This window comes from Podarcis cretensis (assembly GCF_951804945.1).
Source record: "Podarcis cretensis genome assembly, chromosome: 5".
Taxonomy (NCBI): domain Eukaryota; kingdom Metazoa; phylum Chordata; class Lepidosauria; order Squamata; family Lacertidae; genus Podarcis; species Podarcis cretensis.
In genome coordinates, this window is record NC_137174.1 from 35,492,435 (window position 1) to 35,516,415 (window position 23,981).

Below are 23,981 nucleotides of genomic sequence, written 5' to 3' on the forward strand. Positions count from 1 at the left end.
ACTGAATCACAGAGAACACCCAAATTGCATCCTTACCTTTTTTAGCTCTCTCCATATCTTCACCCCTATCTTTGTACCATTGTTTCCAGTTCTATCTCTCCCCATGAGCTTCAGTCCTCCAGTTTGAACCAGCTCAGCCACTAGCTCTGCCTACTCTTCCTTGCTACCTCTCGTGCCTACTTCCAAGAGTATCTAGCGAACGGGTAGATGACGTGGTGCCCCCCCAGATGTTTTGTGGACTACAACTCTCATCAGCCCCAGCCAGCATCACCAATGGGCAAGAATGATTGGAGGATTGGAGATGCACTCCATTGGTGATATTCCATTAAATATCTGCACCAGTGCAATGGGATTTCCTCCCTCTCCTCCCCTCCTGTGTGACCTGAACCATTACCAAATCTGCTCTGGAGAAATCTTGCATTGGAGGAATGTTCTCCTTATTGTTAGGTTGAATACAAGCCCATTACACCAAGAGGGCACCACGTTGGCTACCCCTGATCTAGATAGTGCTCCCTTTTTGTCTTCATTCAGATCCCCACCTTTAAGCTTCACCTTGCCGGTAAAACCTTTGGCCTACCCTTTTAAGTCACCATCGCTGGCTAAATTTTAAGCTGTGTTTGTATCTTGTGTTCTCATCCTGTGAACCACACAGGGATCTTTTTATGAAGGGAGGTATATGTATTCATTCATACCCACCCCTTGCCCCTTAACATCAGCTTCTCTCGGCAGAAGCTCGTCTTTTGGGGCTAACTCTGTACAGTAGCACATAGACTGATAAGATTTCAACCAGCGCTGGCAACAGGGCTCTATATTGTTACAAGTTCCTTAACATATATCCCAAGCTGCCTGTGGCTGGAAACGAGGATACTAGACTTTGATGGGCTACTTGCTTCACCTAGTGTTCATTGCAGTTTGAATCTGAAGCTGCAAGCAAGCACCGACCGCAACCAGTGCACAGAGTTGGTGTTTGGTGTTGCCGCAGTCATCCCCACCGTTAAGGAGAAAAGTCCCAACTGATGCAGCAAGCGGGAGAGATGAAATGGCACAAGAAGAGCATTTTGGAAAGCGGATGAAGACGATGCCGCGAAAGAAATGCAGGAGCCAGGTAGGAACACTCAGAAAGGTGTCGGGTAGGTGTGAAAGCATGAGATCCACTACATTTAGAACAGGTTTAAACATATTAAAATTCTGGACCCACTTTCAATAAGGCACAGGATTCATGTTTGTTTGTTTTTCTTTTACCATATACCACCCCCCCTCCTTTTTACACCCTTACATTATCCAGAGACACAGAAAGAGAGAGGAAGCTAAAAGTATATTGTTTATGATCAGAGCGTAGGTTGCTTTGTGGACAAAAAGACTATATAGTTTCAAAATTCCGAGGGGTAAAGAGAAAAATCATATATTGTTTGTTTGAACTCAGCATAGCTAAAATTGTACAATCCTTCTAGCAAAGCTGAACATTTAAAGCCAAGTTTTAAAGCCAAGCCAAACAGAATGAGCCCCACAAAAAGCCAAAGCCAACACAGATGGCATTAATGTTATAAAAAAGAGACTACTTGTTTAAAAGCCTTTTTATTTTCCTTCACCATTATTGTTTTACAATACAAATTTCACCTTGTTGAACACACAAAAAAACCCTACAGAAGATAACTCTGTTTCACGTAAAATACAGAATGAATATATATATTTTTATATAGATAGATAGATAGATGCTTCTTCATTCTTAAAAAACTATTTTGTTCTGCACATTGGCAAGTATAGAATAGAATACTTCCCCCAGACACAATATGTATGGCAGGACTGAAATTTTAGAGTTACATGCAGTTTCTGCACAATTCTGTTTTCAAGAAATCAATTGTTTTTCAACAAAATTTTCATTCAGGGATGAGACATTGTTTATAGTTTGATTTTTGATTTGCTGATCATTTGGAGAGAAAAATAATCTTATAAAAAGGAATCCATAGCTGTTTTCTTGCTATAGTTAAAATCCATGTATGGAATGGACAATAAAATAATTTAAGAAGCAAATTTCACTCTAACCTCTCCACAATATGTGAAGACTTGATTATGGTATTTGGTTTTTCTTCCAATTTAGTCATCTGAACATTGCAAGCAGATTCCCAATTTAATTTAGATATGAAATCAAAATTTAGTAATGTATACAATACATATAATATTTGTTTCATGGAATACTTTATTTTAAATTAAAACTTGTAAAGACTGCCTACTGACCATACTATCAAGACAAGAAAGGCACTAGAAACAGATACATCTCTCTCCCAAGAAGCTTTTTTTTATTTTAACTCTTTTCTCTGACATGTAAAAATCTTTTTTAGATTTTATTTTTACGCATATCATTTTGAAAAATAAAGTTAGGAAATACTTAGAAAAATCACTTTACAACAGAATATTTTTTTTGCACTTTTGACACTGTCACTGCAGATTTACAAAATCAAAGTTTACCAAACCTTTCTGTGTCTATCATTAGTAGCTTCAGTGAAACAGGTAGAAAGATTCCTGTATATTATTATCCCAATCAGGTATTTAGAAACCTTCATATAGACATTTGCTAGAAAATGGCTTACAGCCCAATCTTTGGGGCAAGAGATATGAAAATTATGTTTTCCCAAGAAAATAATACGCTTTGTTCCCAGACGAGACTGGAAAGACCAGAACTTATGATATAAAAGCCTCTTTTTCTGTTTACGCTGCTGCATCATATACAAAGAAACATGGTGATGAGCAATGCAAATCCAAAATCTATTAACAAGAAATGTATACAGTGCATGATAATTTACGGTTTCCTTATTGTTGTCCATCGCAGATCCTTTGGAGAGAGAAAAAGATCACAGTGCTTACCAGGTAAGAGACTAGATTACAGTCAAAGTAATGGTTAAAAGGTAGAGGAAAGGGAGCAGTTCAGTTTTTATGGCATCTCTTCTTGCGGAGTTCTTAGCACTTTTGGACAGTTCTTTTGCCATCTCTTCTTCTTCTTCTTTTTTGTAGCTGTTATGTGTCATTCACCAATCTGCTGTACTTAGGCTGTCTACCCAGTCGGAGAGCTTGCCAGGAAAATGGCCAGTGGTAAGAGCGTGGGACAATGCCCGGAACATTCTTTTCAAAGTACTGGAAGGGTCTATACCACCACACTCGTGCAAGGAGGTTTGTCTGGGAAGCTTCTTTTAGCACCTGCAAAACAACAGCGTTTACAAATGAAGCCTCAATAAAGGAAAACCCGCAGGCAGCAGTTTATTTGCTCTTCCAATATATTCCATGCCTGAAACATATTATTAGGGTCCCATTATGACTACTACTTTTTGGGGCTGGGGGATAGAAGAAACACGGGGGAGAGCTTGCTATGTACCCCATCACACCAACAGAAAAGAAGATGATCACAACAGAAGTGGCACATGCAAACTATGATTTAAATGTGCTTTGCTTCAGGAACTCTTTTTCTTTATCATACCTTAATATATCTCGGGAAGCAATCAATGTTTTTGCATAGTATCTATTAATAATGGTTTCACATCTTAGAACAAAAAAAAAAACCCCTGTCCCTGACTGTTTCACAAGTAGGAAAGCACCGAGCAGGAAGTACTTAACATATTCAGGACAGGGGGCGCTAGGGGGCGCCTTGGAAGATGGCGGATATTAACATCTATCCAGCTCGCACGAGGTAATTAGAGGCTGATTATAGGGAGTATATCAGTCTCCCTTCATCTCTCCAGGGGGGAGAGATGCCGTTTTCACCCGCTGTTGCCATAAATCACCCCCGAGTTCGGAAGAAGGAGGGGGTGAGGGACTGGGTGCATAACCCTTGGCGGGCCTCGGAACTCCTCCGGAGCTGCTTCCAGGAGCGAAACTAGTTGCGTTACTTAAAAGGAAAAAAAATGGGAAAGATAGCGCACATGCTTCAAGAGAGGCAGGAGGTTTTTATCTGCTAACAATTTTACCACTGAAAGGAAGAAGACTGAGACGGACTGAGAAGGAAGATTACATCAAAGTACTACAAATATGGTATGTGGATTGGAATGCCGGAACTAAGGGGGGGAATGACTTTTTATTTTTTTTGCTCTATGTGATTATTAATAACCCTCCCTCTGAAGATCTGCCACAGAAATAAATTGCAAATGGGACTAAAAATGAATTGTGTGGGAATAATTATGAACTTAAAGGTTTTACTCTGTGAAGGATTTGGAAAGAAGAAGGGCTCTCTCTTGTGACGCAGTAAGAATGGAAACTTGATAAGAGACCTGTGTTGTTAGAGTTGGTCTTGGGGAGGGCGAGCCGAAGATATATTATTTTCGAGGAGATTGCGAACTGGAAGGGGCAGCCCTCCTGCAAAAAGACTAATTTATGATGCAACAGGTCGGAAAAGCTAAAGAGCGAGTTTCTAGACTGTATTTCATCGGAATGACAAAAATGGCGATTACTCACTCGAGCGGAAAAGACTGTTGGAGGAGAGTGATTTACGAGAGAGCAGCACAAAGCCCACACAGAAATACAAATAAGACTGTCTTTTTCAACCCACTTGTGGAGCATATCGGAGGAAAATGGAAAGGAAAATGAGTAATGACAAGTATTGAGAAGAAGAGACTGGAAACATCATTCTTAATATGGAAGCAGAACAAATATTCGAGGACTGGACTCCTGCCAATCAAGAAGCTTGGGTACCCCCCACAAAAATTTACAATTTGGAAAACAATTGGATTATATGATATGTATTGTTATAATTTGGACTAATTGATTTGATGTGTTTAATTTGGAAATATGAAATTTAATAAAAAATATTTTTTTAAAAAAACACATATTCAGTACAAGCCTGAAAGGCAAATATGAGTAGCCAAACTTGTTTGGGTTTGTTGCTTCTCACTCTCCCACCCAAGTCCCCTCCTCATGACAGAAAGTGTGAATGCACACATATATAATTTTTGCTTTCCTAGAGGGTCTGGATAAAAAATCAGATCCAGTGCAATAACAAATGTATTGGAATAGGTCAGCTTAAGCTGTTGGGGGAAGAGAGACTCACTTGTTGGTTGGCCATTGTGTGATACCACCAGAAAAGTCTTGTAGTGATGTAGTAAGCCACCACCACATCCACAGTGTAGTGGTCATGAGCCAAGAGGATACAGAACATCCCCACTAAGCTGAGAGTCCAACAAACCCAATGATACCACCAGAGTCGCCGAGGTGAATCTGAAGGCAAGGAAAGGTGGAAAGCATTAATGCCATGCACACAGAACATTCTCTTTCACAGGATGAAGAATTAAACACAGTATCATAAGCTGAACAACTTCAAATGGGATAACCCCCAGCATTCTGTGGAATGGAAAGAGGATAGTAACAATATCATAGATATCTGTGGCTTCAGAACTCTAGCTGCCATTGCCTCCCTGAGAACGTTTCAGGGAATAGTGCAGCTATTCAAATGAGAGCTCAATTTAAGCATGCATTTCTTGTTTACTTACTATTGCTATCATTGTCACTACAATTTATTACCTGCCCTTCTTCACCCCCAAGCCCCAGGGTGGGTTACCACAATTAAAACACAGTATTAAAAGCAGTTTAAAGCAATTTGAAATTGCCAGACACACTTCTGTTGGAAGGGAGTTTCACAGCCTAGGGTCTGCCACAGATAATGCCTCTCCCTGGACCATCACCCTCCAAGCTTCTGAAGGCTGTGGAAGGGTGCTCCCTCCAATGATCTTACTATCCAAGGCAGTCTGTAGGGAATGAGGTGGCTTTTTTCCAGGTATTTGGGGCCTAAGTCATTTAGGGCTTTAAACACTAACATGAACACATGAATTGAGCCCAGAAACTTACTGGCAACCTGTGCAGCTGTTTTAAACAGGGGTCATATGAGATCTGAAGGGAACCACAGACCACTGCACTCCCTCCATCTCTCCCTCAATAATTGTTATCAAGCACGGCTAGCAAAGTGGTCTGAAACCAGACTGGAATGGATCCAAATAACCAGCTTCCTCCAAGCATGCCTGAAGCTGGACTGCCACCAGCTTCTTGAGCACCTTGCCGGAATGGGATGGGGTGGGGAAATGGGGTGTTTGCAGGCTTTATCAATGGTGTTTCAAATATATGCAATTTCACTTACACACGCAGTGCCTCAGAACATAAATGGGGAGTTGCCTGTATACTGTAATAGTTTCCACTTTTAATAAGCAGTTATCAGCCATAAAGCATACAAAAACAAAATTGAAAGAACCAAAATGAATGGGAGGATCATGATTCTCCAAGAATTACAAGTGTATGGGTATTTATTGATGCTTCAACTCTGCAACTGGTTTATAAACGGCTAATACTGAAATTTGGTAGCAGAGAATTACGGTAATCATGACAAAGGGAACCAAAGACTTAGGCTAATCTTCTTCCAATCTCAGTTGCTTTAGAGTTGAATTGGTTTTCCCATTAATCTTGGCTGCAGATCAGAAATGACTGAGCCAGCCACACCAGACCAGCATAACTGTATTAGCATTCAGATGTGATGTCAGGTAAAACTTTTATTCAGCAACTATTTTCCTTGGAAAATACATGAACATAGACTACACTCCAATCCCAGCAAACAAATATTATTAAGATGAGATGTGCCTTTCCTTTTCCCCCAGTTTGTTTTACACCGTAAGTTGTTGTTGTCATAATAAGAGAAGGATGAGAATGCTGTGCAATGAGTTTAGATAGAAGGGCTAAATTACATTTTAATCCCATTGTATGTTCCTCTAAAAACATGCTCAAAGGAAGGCTAGCGTTCTTTGTTAAGAGTTTCTGTGTTTACTTTCATTGTTGGATATTTATTTCCACTGACATACTTTTTAGCAAAAATATCAAGGTACAAAGCGCTAACAGCAAGGCAGTATTTTACAGTGTGTTCTCATATTAACCAAGATGCATTTTTTAGTCCGAAACTGAAAAAGTCAAACTTACACTCTTTGATAAATAAGTATGTAAGTGTTAGCATAACTGTGTGACCGCTGAACAAGTAGTCACCACACAGATCGTGTGATCCTGTGATGGACAGCCCGCCTCCAGCAAGCATCTTCATTATCCTCCTCATGTGCGATTCCCAGTCTCCAAAGAGCTGGTGGAAGGAGAGGGGGGAGGAAACATCAGCACATTTCATCAGTACCATTTAGAATAATCTTATAAAAGAAAGCTTAATTTACATTCAGAACCTGGCAATTAAAAAAAAATCTTATTAGGCATTAAAACTCTATACCATTTAATGTATCATAGCATTCAATAAATAAATATCTTTTTTAAACACACACACACACGATCCTAAGAAGCCAACAACCATGTCTTTGCATTCATGAATTTTTCAGCAAGGGAAAGGCTTAAGAATTGAAATAATATCACTTTAATTATTTCAACTGCAAATGCATGAGTAATTAAAAATAAAGGGTTGTATCAAACAAAGCCATCCCATTAGCGCTAGGACTTCTGCTTGCATAATTGGATTTCTTCTCCTTTGCTCATACCTTCCCTGCCCCTCCCTCCAAATCAGCTCCAGAGGGTTGAGGAACCCCCTGAACACATTTGGGAGGCATTCAGAGAGAAGAACTCCCACTGCACAGGTGCTAGTAGTATGACTTTGTTCAATACAACCCAAAGCCAACAAAGCAAATAACTTGCCCAGAACCATCATTTGCTAGGTCTGAATAATTTGGCGAAAGAGAAATCAATTGGCATCTTCTTTAAAGAAGCTTGTTGGCTGATAAGAAATGGCTGACATGCATGTTATCCTCCGTGGCTACTATGTACATAAGGCAAGATCCAGCCAGTGTTGCACACTTTTAATTGCCAATGGTCTCACATGTTAAACACATGCCTATTAAACATTATAAATCTCGCCTGAAAAATCATGATATTGGAATTCATAAAACATCTGGGATTCACATTGGCTTCTGAGATCATTACTCTCACTGCTATTACATTTCTCTCTCTCTCTCTCTCTGAGATTTCCCTCTGCAACAAAAGGAGCTAAAGATAATTAACAGGCTGTAAGCAGCTCACCTCCAATGACCATGCCTGGGAGCATATCTTAACAGCAGATAAATGGCCATTCAGATACAATAAAATAAAACTAGCAAGGAATAGCGAAATGTTTATAAGTGCTCCCATTTAAAACCCTGTCCCTGCCCCCAACCGGGTGTGCATGGCTCACAATGTTAAATGATGCCCATTACTGTGTAGAAAAAGTGTTCCCGCTCAAGCCATGTAAATGGGTAACTTGTCTGTATTCTCTCAGTAGCTATAAAGGCATAATTGAGAATGGTTTGTAAACTGTGGCAGCACACTGTGGAACGAAAAGGAGAGATGTAGAGCTCCTCCTAGAAGAACAGCTGTTCAATCTTGTATCTAGCACTTGCCTTCTATAATATACAAGTGCTGGAACATAGACAATAAACCAATAGCAACCATGTGTGAGATGCTCCTTATAAGTACCATGGCTTCATATTATTTCAGCCAAATAGTAATTAAACTTGTCAAACAGCAATATCCAGTGGAGCCCTGCAGGCACTAACTCTGCATGAATCGGGTCAAAACAGATAAACAGGAAGCTCCAGCTGCCTCTCACAAGCTGCTCGCCATCGTCTTGGATTCCTCTCACCCCAACATTAGTTCTACAAAATAAGAAGGTTCACCTTTGGATATACAAGTATATACAAGACTTGGTCTGCAGGATTTGTACATCGACACCAATGACTGTTTTGGCATCCAATAAAGACCTACAGGTCCACTGGAATAGTATGCTAACCCTTGACATGGTATATTTAGGAGCTCCTCTTTCTCTATCCCAGGGGTGACAAACTTGCAGCCATCCAGCTGTTGTGGGAGCCTCATCTGCTCTAGCTAGCATAGCCAATTGTCAGGGATTATGGGATCTGTAGTTCAGCATCATCTGTAGGGCCACTTCTCCTTAGGTTTGTTTAGAAACAGGGAGCTTTGCGATGGCAAGGCAAACAACAGACAAAAGATTCACAAAAACCTTGCTGCAAATGGCATGCACAGTGCTTGAGAAAACATTATGCAGTGAAGAATATAACTCTTTCCCGTTATTGTGTCTGCCCTCTATCATGCAATGAAGACTTATAGAGGATTGTTGAGGCTACTCCTCTTCCAGTGACAGAGTTATGGCATGTTTGTGGGATATTGTGCAGATAGCAACACTTGCATGTATATAATCTGAAATGCCATTGGTAGAACAAGGTTGATGCCAGAGATAGCAACAACAACCTCCTGTCATGCTTGCTTGTACAACCAACGGACCTCATCTGTCCTGCTTGGTGAAAATCACTAAGCATCCCCAGTGCTCTACTGCATAGTATAAAAGTAACAATTGCCACTGAAGATGGTAGTCACAAACAATCCCATAAATTATGAACCAGTCATTCGCATTTTCATTTCAGGGATGGTGACTTGATGGTTGCAACTCAGCTCCTAACTACTCTGGCTTTTCAAGGATTTTTATTTATTTAGCAGGATTTATATACTGTTTAATCATCAAAACCTAAGTGAGTTACAAAATTTACTAATAAAACTCAGGTATTCCAACACAAAGTTAGCCTAAAGATTTTCCAAATAATATCAAAGAGTTTTTAAAATAGGCATTGTAAATCAAACTACATGTTTAAACACATGTCAAATGCATGTCTCTAGGCAGGTTCCCTCAAAAACAAACAAAAAAACAACCCTTTCTAGTGGTTGCTGAAAACAGTACTGCAAAAGCACCTGCCTAATATCAATGGGCAAGGAGTTCCAAAGTGTACTGTAGGCGCCACTGTACTGAAAGTGATGATTTCCTGCAAGTTTGTCAGCAACATTATGTGGCACCTGTAGAAGTGGCGGTTCTATAGTTCCTGTCCAGGATCTGGCCTAAGCACGAGGCAGAGATATAGTAAACCATAGTATGAGTTGCATCTTTATACCAGCAGAGGGAAATCAACACTACTGAGCTTTCTGGAAATTTCAGCAACCTGCTACATGTGTCTCCAGCAGAGCTGATGGTATAAGCACAGGTTAGTCCTAGTAATGTCTAAAAACCATGTTCAAAATGTGGCAATAGGGGACTCCCTACATTCTGGGAATGTATACAGCTCTATCCTTTGTAGTGAGGAAGTCACTAGTAGTTTTGCTCAAGCTCCGACGGTGCTGATCACCTTTCAAGAGGGCTGGTAAGAATGTGGACTGCCTTCAGAATGACAATCATATGACTGCTCTCAAATTGAACACTGTTTGTTTCAGGTGATCCAAGGAAGGTGGTACTGAGCTAAATTCTGATAGAACATGTTTATTATCAAACACTACGGTTGAGCAACAAGCAATACTGATCAGCCGTGAAAGAACTGTTGCCAATTCTCCTTGGCCAGCGATTCGCAGCTCACCCTGACTAAAGTTTTCCAAATCTTTGGGAAAATAAAGAGTAAGATTTTAGACAACAATAACACAAGGGGGGGGGGGAGTTACCTTTGGAGAACAGTTGAAATGCATGCCAGGTACCGGGAGGGTAGTAACATACATCGTAATACACCGATACAGGTACAGTGTGCCAACTATACAAAAATATCGCCTGCTAATAATGGACCTGGAGAGAAAAGGGAGGAAATTATGCATTATTTGAAGTTCTTCAGGATTGTAAGTGTTTTCAAGGCAAAATAAGCATGGGGCTCTAGATGCAATTTATGTGCTCTAGGACAATAAATAATTCATATTCATTTTGGTAAATGAAACATTCATTTAAAAACAAATGGAAGCTATTATTCTCACTTAGTGGAATAGACCAGAAAAATCAAGATAGCAATGGCAGCAGGGTAATCGGTTCCAAACATTCCCTCCTAACCTGACCAAGAACAGAACTGTGGGCAGAATCATCCAGATATCAGCAGGCTATTGGACAAAGCACAGGCTGTAATCTGGGATCCAGCTGAGGGGCAGAACCAGTGGCATGTGGTGAATTTTTGCATAGGGGAACAGTCAGGGCCAGAGGCGCCAGCTTGCAAGGCAGATGACGTCACGCACATGAGCATCGTGCTTCCCTCTGGCAGGATGCTGGAGCCCTCCTGCTTCCTTCCCAAAGCTGGGTGGGCTTTGGGAAGGCTGTGGGCAGGCTTTTGGACCCTCTGGAGCATCATGCCTCCCTCCTTAAGCCGGGTAGAAGCTTCCCAGGCTTTGGGAAGGAGACGCCAGGGGAACATTTAGGGGACTAGCCTAGACTCCCTAGTCCAATGACCGCACGCCACTGGGCAGAACCCGCCTCTAAAGGGGCAAAATACAGCCTAGACTCCAAGTGGGTCCTTAAATAAATGCCTTTATTCTCCCCATGCCCCCATAAATGAGAGGTTGTCATTTATTCCTTTGGGGAAAGGTGAAGTGCACTGGAGGTCCAGTATGACAATGCTCCTGCAGAGGAAGGCAACAGGCTTCCATGAACATTGTGCAGAAGCTTCTGTTTCTCCAGTACATCAGTGTGAACCATTTGTTTCTATGGAAGAAAGAGGCTTAGAGGAGAAAATCGGGAAGACCTGAAGGTAGGCTCCCCTATTGCCTCAACAACCCCCCTCCTTGTTTACACAGACTTAACTTTCTTTCACATAAGCCAATAAAAGGCATTCAAGAGAGAAAAATAAATGTATCTTGCCATGTTTATGGGCACCTCACTTGTTCTGTACAGGCCAATTTTAAGTGCAGCCAGCCAATTAGTATAGCTTCATTCTAGGTCTTTTTGATATCTACACTAAGCTAGCTTGGAACATAAATAAATATCACAAGACATTAAATGCCATTTATTGCTATTCCTTTTACAATTGGAACTAGTAAGTACTTTATATATTAGAAAGAAATATTATGAAACACATTTTGAAGTTTTCTTTATAGCCTTATAAGGCAGAATTTCAGCTGTACTGGTAGCAAAGTGTGGTTATAAACAATTTTCATAACATTCCAAACTATCAGTGCATTATAGCCTGTGGAGAATTTTTATTCTTATCTCTTAGGAAGTGAAGATAATGACCTGAGAACAGAGGATATACTCACGAAATGAATATATGTGTGTGCATGCGCAAGCACAAGCACACACACACACACACACACACACACACACACACTATATTGTGTATAATGTACACACACACACACACACAAATGTGTTTGAGGTGTAATGTAGATAACAATGAACAGGATCCAAAGCGGCATGGGACTTTAGGCTATTTTCTCTTAAGTGCAAACATACACTTCATAACCGAGGCCATATCTCATACTGCTTTTGCAAATCCCCCTCCTGCCTCCCCAGTTTAAAAAATGCCATGCCATGAGGCAGGAGCTGCTATGCAAAAAGCTTTATTAGATGCTGTGCACATTTATTATCTTTGTGCACATGCTATTTTTGAAATACAATGGAATCTTTCCCTCATAAAACATCAACACATTTTCAAAACTAAACAAACGAACAAAAAATGAACTCGAGGCTTGAGATTGCATTTGTGCAGGCAGCATTCTAGGGGGAAACCATGCTGCAATACTACTATAAAGGGCCCTCTTCCTCAGGCCTTTAAAAGCAAGAGTGGCCGTCTTTTTCAGCCAGGTGGCAGCACTGAGAGTTGGCCAACCCTCTGACAGCGGCATGCCAGCAACAGAAATTGCTGAAGGGGCCAATGCACACATGCACATGTGCTGACATACATACACCCCACACATTCTGATGCCCCCCAACCCCCGGAAGGAAAACTCCCTCCCTTGTTACCTAAACCTCTACAGCTTTCTTTTTAATGGTGCTATGCCAGAGAGAGAAGAGGCACTTTTCCAAAGTAAGGTGAGGTGCCCAATTTTGGCAGAGGAAAGGCTGACTGCTCTAGGCTCTTTCATGGGCCTGATCCGGCCCATGGGTCATAGATGTGCCATGTCTGCTTTACAGCAGATCAGGCACCAGTGATCTTAGCTGCATGAGCAGCCCAAGTGCTTTCTCCTCCTCTGGACATGGCTCTGAAGGCACATCATGCAGCAGCCTGGCTGAAGCTAAGCAGGTCCATGTATTAACCGGATGGGACACTGCCAGGGACTCCCATGCAAACTGCCTTGAATTGCATGGAAGGAAGGAAAACAAAATGAATAAAATGGTCCTTTGATACTAGAGGAGAGCAACATAACTAGTATGGAGAAGCATCGTCATCCTGCAAGGAGAAGGAGGGGTAAATTACCAATGCAAGTGAGCAGTATTGGGGCTGGTGGGAAACTTCTTTCTAAATAATTACTTACAACCCAAGTTAACATCTTAGTATAAAAAAATCCTTATATATCTGTTTAACATACAGATTTCATAAAATTACTGTTCTTGCCTCTGACTGTATTTAACACATCTCTCCACCACATTTTACAAGCCAGGCTCATTATTAAAGAAGCAGAGTCAGCTTGAAAAAAATAAATCAGCAAAGTATAAAAAATAAAATAATATTAGTATCTGGGACTGAATTAAATATTATCAAAATATGCATGTACTTACTTGTATTTTAAGAGCAGCCACTGAACTGCCCAGAGTCCTACAAGGATCAAACCATTAATTTCACAGATAGAAAAGGCCCATTGAACTCGACTAAAGTGATCAAAAAAAGCGTCTGGTAGGGGCGGATCCACCTCCTTGGGAGGCACTCGTTCATGGACAACTGAGATTGTCACTGTTGTAAGGACTAGACAGCAAAGTGCATAAAAGAAAGCCAAAAATGTCTTCCCCCATTCCATGGGATACTGAGAACGTTCCGGTTCTGGCATGTGGATTTGTATCATATCCTTCCTGTACCCATTTGGCATCCCGTTTGGTTTGCTTTTGCTGCTGAAACCATTTTCATTGGTGAGGGCCTCCGTACTGATGACCAAGTGGCCATTGGCATGCCCGTTCTTGTGTACCTCAATATGGTGCTCCATTTTCAAAGTCTCTATCATGTCCAGCAGACGTTGGCCATTGTCCGAAGACACACGCGACAAAGGGGGCTTCTTGAAATCCTCCTTCGTTAGGTTCACCAAGTCCTGCCCAGTGAAATTCTTCAATGGCTCACAGTATTCTGGCACAACATCTGACAACCAATCGACCACTTCCTCGCATGACCAGAGTGCGATTTCTTTCATTTCGTCCAAACACTTGCCTGCAGTCTTAAAAATCAACTTTAAACAGGACAGTTGTCACTATTTTTGCTTAACAGGAAATCCTTCTTTGACTTGCTCATCCTGTCTAAAGATCAGTAGAAACCAGTTTTGCAGGTCGATGCACAACAGCTTCAAATCGCCTGGTACAGATATTGACATGTGGCATGTAAAAGGAATGTTCACTTCATTTTGCATTTGCCTTTCTACAGTTAAGGGAGAGAAAGAGAGAAATGCAGTTAGAACATTCATTTTTCTTACTGCTGCAAAAGACATGATATTCAGGCAATATCTGCTTTAATAGAATCAGATGCATTTCATTTATTTATTATTTGTACTCACAACCTGCCCTTCACCAATGGTCCCAGGGAAGATTACAAAAAAACCCCACAAAATTAAAGCAGCTAAAAAACTAAAATAAGCTACAATTGTAGTAAACCCATAAAATAAAAACTGTGAAATTAACAAACTGGCACAGAACATCAATTCAGCAGGAGGGATAACCCCTACTCAACCAAAGGCCTGGATAAAAACATATAATGATTTGGGGGAGGGGGGACTCATTCCACAATTTCTAGCTTCTCTTTACTTTGTGCCAGCAAATAATCATGGCCAATGTGTGTCTGTGTCATTCCAAACACTTTGAATCACAGATGGCATGAACTTGCTGGCGGAAGTAGAGAATAAGGTAACCGGAGCCCCATCCCTTCAATGATCAGAAGCCAACCAGACAGGCAGCTGAATCTTACTTTGACACTGGCAACAGGACAGCATCTCATTCTGCACCAGAGGGCAGCAAGATAGGGGACAGACGATGGCCATATAGCAAAGCAGGGCAGTGGGGGGTATGGTTGTGGCTGTGACTGTGACTGTAACTGTATGTGACAAAAGGCAAACATATTGCATGACCCAAGACGAAGCAATTTGCCCTAAGTGGGAAGGGTTTATTCACTGGTGCAATCTCAATGGACCACAGGAGGTTAAGGGATTCCACCTGCGATGCCTTAAAATTAAAAGAGATGATGAAATTGTCATTCGGATCAATTTCTTCTGGCAAGTGTCGGGGTGTGGGTGGGAAAATCACTCTATTGAGAAGATGGTTTGAGATCACATAAGTACCAACAGGCAACCTGTTGGGAGAATCAGAAAACAATACCTTGGGCCGCAATTCTTAAGCATAGCGTTCCTTTAAAGTGAATTACACAGAGAATTGGGACGCGAATGGCGCTGTGGTCTAAACCACAGAGTCTAGGCCTTTCTGATCAGAAGGTCGGCGGTTCGAAACCCCACGACGGGGTGAGCTCCCGTTGCTCAATCCCTGCTCCTGCCAACCTAGCAGTTCAAAAGCACATCAAAGTGCAAGTAGATAAATAGGTACCGATCTGGCGGGAAGGTAAACGGTGTTTCCGTGCACTGCTCTGGTTCGCCAGAAGCAGCTTAGTCATGCTGGCCACATGACCCGGAAGCTGTACACATGACTCCCTCGGCCAATAAAGCAAGATGAGTGCCGCAACCCCAGAGTCGTCCGCGACTGGACCTAACAGTCAGGGGTCACTTTACCTTTACACAGAGAATTAAAGGGCACTTTCAAGCAGAGGTTCTTAGGCTGAAAGTGCAAGTCACATTCACCCTTCTGCAAGTCAATGAAGAGAACAAAACACATGATGAAAACGGGTCCCTAGCCCTACTGTTGGAGGTGGGGGGGGGGGGAGAAGCCTGGAAGCATGTGGGCAGTGCATGAAGAACCTCAGACAGCCTACTGTTGCTGAAAAGGGAATTTCACATCTACCCACAGAGACACATATAACCCTTCTCTCTCCCTGACCCCCATGCATAAGGCAATATAGTCAGCTTTGTGAATAGTGAGACTTTTAAATATCAAGTCCCCCAAAGCAGCCCCCACAACCACATTGCAAGGGAAAAAAGACTCCAGAAACTCTGGTTTTCAAAAGGTTCTTTGACAGAATAAGAAGCTAATTCTTGGGGTTGGAACACCCCTGTGTGTGCAAATCCACGTCTTTTATAGTGGGGTCATTTGGACTACGGCAGTTCAAAATGAAATCTGTTTCTTTGGGATTTGTTTAGCCTTATGCTGGTTACTTCTCCCTTTAGAACAGCATGCTAGCTGAAAAATGACATCTGGGTAAATAATCTTGGATAAAGCAAAGTATTAACTTCAGTGGAGATACCAAGAGACAAGGGATTGCACAAGGCTAACTTGCTGGCAGAGGAACAGTTTAATATTTTTCAAGAATTCAGCAGAGATGTCTGCCTATTAATTGTCTGTGCAATCCAAGTAGGTGAAAGGTTGGGTTGAACAGTAAGACATAAGATGGGAGCATGTGTTTGGAAACTGAGTGGGTGAAAAAAATGTAGTGGGTGAAAAAAATGGGTGCAGCAATACTGAACCTGTTCCCATATAAACACAGTACAGTGGTACCTCGGCTTACAGATGCTTCAGGTTACAGACGCTTCAGGTTACAGACTCCGCTAACCCAAAAATAGTACCTCGGGTTAAGAACTTTGCTTCAGGATGAGAACAAAAATCGCACGGCTGCGCGGTGACAGCGGAAGGCCCCATTAGCTAAAGTGGTACTCCAGATTAAGAACCGTTTCAGGTTAAGAACGGACCTCCGGCACGAATTAAGTTCTTAACCCGAGGTACCACTGTAGTAGGGACTCAGGACACACTGTTACTCAATCTATTGTTTGGAAGTTCATGTAGATTCAAGTAAATAAAGTAAACATGTTTAACCAAGGAAATATATAAAGCAGAAGGCAGAGGTTTTCATTGAAAAATTGTGCTTGCTAATGTACGGTCTGATTAACTAGCCAAAATGGCCCAATGTAATTTGGTATCATGATTCTGATGACAGATTCTGCTTTAAGAAGTAAAAAATCAAATAGTTACATACTGTCATCCATATGTACAGCAATGGTAGCCAATATGGTGCCCTCCAATGGTTTTGGACTCCAAACCCCATCAGCCTCAGCCAGCATGGCTTGTAATTAGGGATGATGAGCAGTTATAGTCCAACAACATCTGGAGGGCAGTGTGTTGGCTTTACAAAGAATTAGAGGACAACTCCCTGGCCCAAGGGGCTTACAATCTAGATAATGAAAGAAATAAAAAGCAGTGGAAGAGGAGGGGAATAGAGGCAAGAATAAAGAATGATCAGTGACTAAACAGATTCATTCCTTTGATGTAATACATATGTAGGAATTATTCATTTCATTATTGCTGTTTTGTTTTGTCACTTGCAGGTTTTCCAATTAACTATTTATTAGGGTTCTGGGTCCTTTTATAGATAGATAGATAGATAGATTCTTTATTGTCATTACACAAGTGCAACATTGCACAGTGCAACGAAATTGGATGTCATCCCTTAAAAAAAAACAACAAAAGCAAAACAGCAACAACAACCAAACAAACCACATTCCAGCCACACCCACACCCACACCCATCAAACTCCCAGGTCACACTATCGAGTTACAGCATTCAAAAAGGCCACAGCTCTTGGATAGAAACTATTTTTCAGTCTATTTGTCCTTGACTTGATGTTTCTATATCTCCTGCCAGAAGGCAGTAGTGCAAACAGACTGTATCCCGGGTGAGATGCATCCTGCAGGATGTTGTTTGCTTTCCTAAGACAACGGGAACCGTACAGTTCTTCCAAAGATGGGAGAGGATGACCAATAATCCTTTGGGCTGTGGTTATGACCTTCTGGAGCACCTTCTTCTCCCTAGCTGTACAACTGGAGAACCAAGCACAAATACAGTATGTGAGAATGCTCTCTATGGAGCCTCGGTAGAAGGACACCAGCAGTTTCTCACTTATATCAGTAAGGAGCTAAAATAATTTCTTCATTGCATTCTGTTAAACTTAAAGTATTGCTCCTGTTGCAAGTTCTCCTCTCCGGAATTTGCATCATTGGTAGCAGTGTAGCACTTGACTGCATAGGCAATAAATAGGCTGTAGTTTACAAAAATGTTTCATTTCTTATTCTTCCTGCATTTCTGGTTCTACCGCATCTCATGCAATTGGTGAGCACTAGTTCTAAAAATGGTTAGCTTATTTTCTTATGCTTGTTTCCATGCTTGTGCATTTCATACATTTTTGTATATATAGCCCAACAGAGTTGCCAAACTGATGTATCCAAAATTGTAGTGGCCTATGTCACATCTCTTCCCCAAAATTTATTTCAATGAAGCATTTTTAGGCATAATCTGTCCATGGTAAAATAAGAAGAATCTGACATGCATAAACCATGCTGTAATCTATCTGCTAGCTCAAACAAAACTCAAATTAATTCTGCAATAGGCTTTACCAATGTTCAAACTATCCCAGGCTGAGCCAATAATGTGCTGACAGCCTGTTATTTCTGTGAGTAAGGCTACAGAGCATTAAAAAGACAAAAGGGCAAAAGTGTATGCTTACTGTGAACACAATCAGTGGAAACTTTATTCATTAAAAAAAAAATGTGCCAGAGTGTTATTTCTTTGTAGACTACTTTCAAAACAACTGGTCTGTAAATGGTCACTTTCAGGAACCCTAGGAGACAAAGACAGGTGCTGGAAGAGACACAAAGTTTGCTCTGATCTTTCCCTATAACGGTTTCTATTAATTGCTTCATAAATGACAGCCAAACTAATGTGTGACTTTTCAAAGAGAACTAGTACACTACAATGTAATCTAGTGATTAAGAGAATCGGCTGTGAAATTGGTTATCAAAAGTGGGGTAGAGAGACTAGATTTTGTGGTGTACTGTACACTAGAATATGATGCAAGCAGCTGTTTTTATGTTTTCCATTCAGTTAAAAGCTTCTTTCTGTCAGCAACCTGGATCCAGTTGTTTCCAAAGTCTTAAATAGGTACTCACAGAAAAGCTAATTTTGGGGAATTAGTAATATTACTGCTGGGAACTTTACTGGCAACCATTGTGCACACACAGAACACCATTGGCTTTGAACGTGGTGCTTACTACAAGAGATATGGCAAAGACCAATAAGAACCTGATATTAGTGTGCCTGCTCCACAGAGCCAACAATAACCACACTGTTGTTGCAAGTGTGATATTTATTCATATAAAAAAGGTTTAAAGGTAGTAACGTGACAAAACAAAATGATTCCGAAGCAAAAAAATGTCGCTGCAACTTGAAATGCCACTATAAAACTAATGCGTACACAGGCTACCCCAAAGTGTTGCCTGGTCTATATGCTTAGTTACCATAGCAGAGATAAGACTAGAGATGGAGAGTCACCCAATTTTGAATTGTGAGGTGGAATCCTAAGAGCTTTGCTACAGAAAAATGAAAGAACAGGGAAGAGAAGGAGCGCTGTTAGATGCAATTATAGAATTTTTTCCTGTCTCATGAGAGCCGCAGAACTCTGGAAAAACAGGAAGGCATCCAAAGGTTGAGATGCCATATTTATGCAGCAGGTGGTAGGGAAACAGCTTAATTTCTTCACCATAACTTAAAGGTTCACTTTCACAGACAGGTAAAAGGAATCTTATTGAAGTAGGCCGCAGAATGGCAGCTACCCATCAGAATTCGTTTGCAAACCCTTTGGTAGCATCAGCCTCATCCTTTTGCTACCCATTACAACTTGGAGATAACAAGCCAATGCTGTTATAAGAATTACTGAGATGTTATACGTGAAGCACTTTGAGGACTTTGGGAAATTGCTTTTGAAGTGCAGTTTATAAAAAATATACTACGGTTGCAGTTCTGTGTACATTTATGTTGAACCTTGAAGCAATTCATTACGAAGTAGCCTGCACAGCATTGGGCTGCATAGTGCAAACCTATGTACAATTACTTCAGATTAAGCCTTGTTGATTTTAGTGGGATTTACTTTCAAATTAAAACGCAGAGCATCTGGCCATCAGAATAAATCTGCAGGGACTCAGAAGCATACATTTATTTTGTGCTTTGCCACCTTGAAGCATATTATGGATTGCTGAAATTCTGTTCCCTCACTTTTGCTGAACTCACTGCAAAAGATAAACAGGGCAAGATGAAGCATTTCACTGCTGTGCAGCAATGCAGTTAGTGAAGTTTTCTTCACTCAGCCACATCACTTTGCCTTAAGGGGAGACATAAGAAACAGTTGCAAGTTATTTGCCATTTTTGCTATATCATTCATCCTGCACTCATCTCTCACCTGTGGATCCTAGAAGCTGTCAGCATGCGACAGTGGCCATACCCTGGGATCGGCTTCAACTAGCTGGTTAAACCAGGTGAGGGTAGCCAAGGGGTCTCAAACCCTCAGTGAGTTAGGGACATGCCCTGTATGCAAAGACAGACCCTGTCGGATGGAGCGGACAAGACCAACAGTGGGTCCAACAGTCAAGAAGGCAGTTTCTTCACATGCTGTAGAGCAGGCTTCCTCAACCTCAGCCCTCCAGATGTTTTTGGCTTACAACTCCCTAGTTAGCAGGAGCAGAAGTCAGGGATGATGGGAATTGTAGTCTCAAAACATCTGGAGGGCCGAGGTTGAGGAAGCCTGCTGTAGAGGGAAGTAAGGGGCAGATGAGGCTCAACCTTTTCCATCTAAGAAAAAGAAATCTCTGGTCCTAAATCTATGCTGCCTCGTGGGATATCTTCAGGAGAAGAAAAACCTAAGGGGTAAACCATGGGTAGGCAAACTAAGGCCTGGGGGCCTCATCCAGCCCAATCGCCTTCTAAATCCGGCCTGCGGATAGTCCGGGAATCAGTGTGTTTTTACATGAGTACAATGTGTGCTTTTATTTAAAAGGCATCTCTGGGTTATTTGTGGGGCATAGGAATTTGTTCATTATTATTTTTTTCAAAATATAGTCCAGGCCCCCACAAGATCTGAGGGACAGTGGACTGGCCCCCTGCTGAAAAAGTTTGCTGACCCCTGGAGTAAACCCTACACAAATCTGGAGTGGACTCCCTAAGACAGTTGGATGGTGCCTTGTACACCTTCTTCCGGGCTGGTACCAAACATATTGCTCTGCTTTGCTTTCGACCACATCAGTGAGGCTGGGGGTATTGTCATCTGACAGCCTAGGACTTCCATACACACCGCCCAGGCTTGCACCCCGGAGAGGTCGCTTTGTTGCAGCTAACGCAGCAGTTTGACTTCACCCCCAGAGACGCACTCAGTTGTATCTTGAGACAGACGGATGCCAACTATAACATTACCAATTTCCTTGAGTTTATTGTGAAGCTAAAGGAGTTTGCGTTACAAAAGAATGAGTCACTGTAATAACACTAAACTGTCAACCTAAACCAAAGAGGTGATTCAGAAAAACCATGGCAAGCAAAACAAACTTCCTACTTCTTTACAACCCAATCAGCAAACTTTCCAGCCTCTGCCGTTTTAAAATACAATGCAAGTAATTTTAAAATACTAACTGGAAATTTTCTTCACCATAAGTATCCATATCAGTGTCTGACATTTGTCATTTTAAATACCCTTCCGAGAAGGAGAGCGTTTTAAAATATTTACCCCAAGAACCAGGTGAGCCAGAGTTGAAGAAGAGAGACTGGCTGCTACTGATTTACTATCTATTTAAGTCAAGGCTGAATGAGAATTTGAACTGAGATCTAAAACTACCCATTTTTCTACTCAACCCGCTTGGCTCTTATGCATTTAATGCCTGGAATTGCATTGCAAGGGCAAACACAAAATAACAAACCAAACAAAGGAGTTTTCAGTAAAAGCCTAAATGACATTGGATTGATCTTTAAATGCACGTATGCATTACCTGGTGTATATGCACTGGACAAAAAAAAAGGAGGAGAGAAGAATGTTGTCTTCTACCACAAACGTGAAGCCTACTTAAGGGCACAAGTATGTAGAAAAAGGCAACATTTTCTTCGGGACTCCTATTCAGATAGCTCTCTTATATCAAAACCTGACAAAATTGTCCAGTTACTGGTGAACCAAAAGTAGCACAAAATATTCACACTGCTTTTGCCAGCATTTTTCCCCTAATCCCATGTCTTGTCTTAAAATTCCCAAGGAAATTTTACCTATATGAAACTTTCATCTCAAACCCACATGCCTAAAGCCATTCCATTACACCACTGTTCTGTCTGTAGGTTATGATGTATCCCTGCCTGTAATGCATGGTATCTATGGATACATTAAAGGTAAAGGTAAAGGGACCCCTGACCATTAGGTCCAGTCGTGACCGACTCTGGGGTTGCGGTGCTCATCTCGCTTTATTGGCCAAGGGAGCCGGCGTACAGCTGCCGGGTCATGTGGCCAGCATGACTAAGCCGCTTCTGGTGAACCAGAGCAGTGCACGGAAACGCCATTTACCTTCCTGCCTATTTATCTACTTGCATTCTGGCGTGCTTTCAAACTGCTAGGTTGGCAGGAGCAGGGACCAAGCAACAGGAGCTCACCCCGTCACAGGGATTCGAACCGCCGACCTTCTGATCAGCAAGTCCTAGGGTCTGTGGTTTAAACCACAGCACTACCTGTGTCCCTATGGCTACTTTACCTTGTTTTTTTTTTTGTTTTTTTTATTAATTTTTTAGAAAAGTTTTCTTTTACAAATTTAAATAAGACATTCACATCAACCATCATGTCAAATTCTTTTGGACTTCCCCCCGCTTCCTCCACAATCCTCATGATTTTATATTTATTTCACATTTCCTTTATAATTGTATTGCCAGTTAGTTGATCTTTACAACTCTTATCCCTCCCACAATACCCTTTCTCATCACAAAGCCTCTTTAAAACCAACTAGCGTTGTCTGTTCATCACAAATATTTTCCAGATAAATCGTAAACTTTCTCCAGTCCTGTGTGAACTTGTGGTCTTTCTGGTATCTAATTTTTCCTGTCAGTTTGTCTAGTTCCGCAAAATCCATCAATTTCCGTCTCCATTCTTCCAATGTTGGTAATTCTTCTTGTTTCCATTTTTGAGCCATTAAAATTCTTGCCGCAGTCACTGCATATTGAAAAAGTTTATAATCAATTCTATTAATTTCTCTTCCTGTGATTCCTAACAAGAAAGCTTCTGGTTTCTTCACAAATGTGTATTTAAACATCCTTTTCAACTCATTATATATCATTTCCCAGAAGCCTTTTACTTTCTTACACTCCCACCACATATGATAAAATGTCCCTTCCCTCTCTTTACACTTCCAACATTTATTACATGTCTTATACATTTTTGCTAGTTTTACGGGAGTGATATACCATCTGTATACCATTTTCATAATATTTTCCTTTATCGTCATGCATGCAGTGAATTTCATATTTTCATTCCACACCTTCTCCCAATCTGCTAACTGTATATTATAACCAAAATCCCTGGCCCAGTGTATCATGACTGACTTAACTTCTTCATCCTTTGTTTGCCATTCCAATAACATTTTGTACATTTTTGACAATACCTTATAATCATTATTAATTATTTCCTTCTGAAATCTAGACTCTCCTTCAATATATTTCCTCTCTCTACAATCCTTCTTGAACATATCATTTGTTTGGAAGTAGTGCAACCAATCATATACATATTTTTTAACTTGTTCATATGGCTTCAGTTTCCATTTCCCCCCTTCATTAATTACAATATCTCCATAAGTCATCCAGTCCTCTCTCATATTTATCTTTTTAACACTCATGACCTCTAGTGGGGATAACCAATGTGGTACATTTGGTTCCAAAATATTTTGGTACCTGTCCCATATTTCTATAAGGGCACCTCTGAAAATGTGGTTGGCAAAGCTTTTATGAGCTTTCTTCTTTCCTGCCCATAAATAGGCATGCCAGCCAAACCTATTATCGAACCCTTCCAAGTCCAGTAGTTTATTATCTTTTAGTGTTATCCACTCCTTTATCCACC

The 23,981-nt window shown here is 41.1% G+C and overlaps 1 protein-coding gene across 10 annotated transcripts in view; it reads right to left on the minus strand.

The window, feature by feature from the left end:
• Nucleotides 1-1,559: 1,559 nt before the first annotated feature.
• Nucleotides 1,560-23,981, minus strand: part of SGMS1 (sphingomyelin synthase 1) — a 77,341-nt gene continuing 54,919 nt past the window's right edge. For all 10 annotated transcript variants that reach the window (XM_079976413.1, XM_079976414.1, XM_079976407.1 and 7 more), the window contains 5 exons: nucleotides 13,511-14,351; nucleotides 10,483-10,600; nucleotides 6,940-7,093; nucleotides 5,033-5,199; nucleotides 1,560-3,192 (listed from right to left, as the gene is read on the minus strand). In XM_079976413.1, the coding sequence (XP_079832539.1) occupies nucleotides 3,013-3,192; nucleotides 5,033-5,199; nucleotides 6,940-7,093; nucleotides 10,483-10,600; nucleotides 13,511-14,130 (1,239 nt within the window). In that variant the 5' untranslated portion in view covers nucleotides 14,131-14,351 and the 3' untranslated portion in view covers nucleotides 1,560-3,012. The remainder of the gene's footprint in view (nucleotides 3,193-5,032; nucleotides 5,200-6,939; nucleotides 7,094-10,482; nucleotides 10,601-13,510; nucleotides 14,352-23,981) is intronic.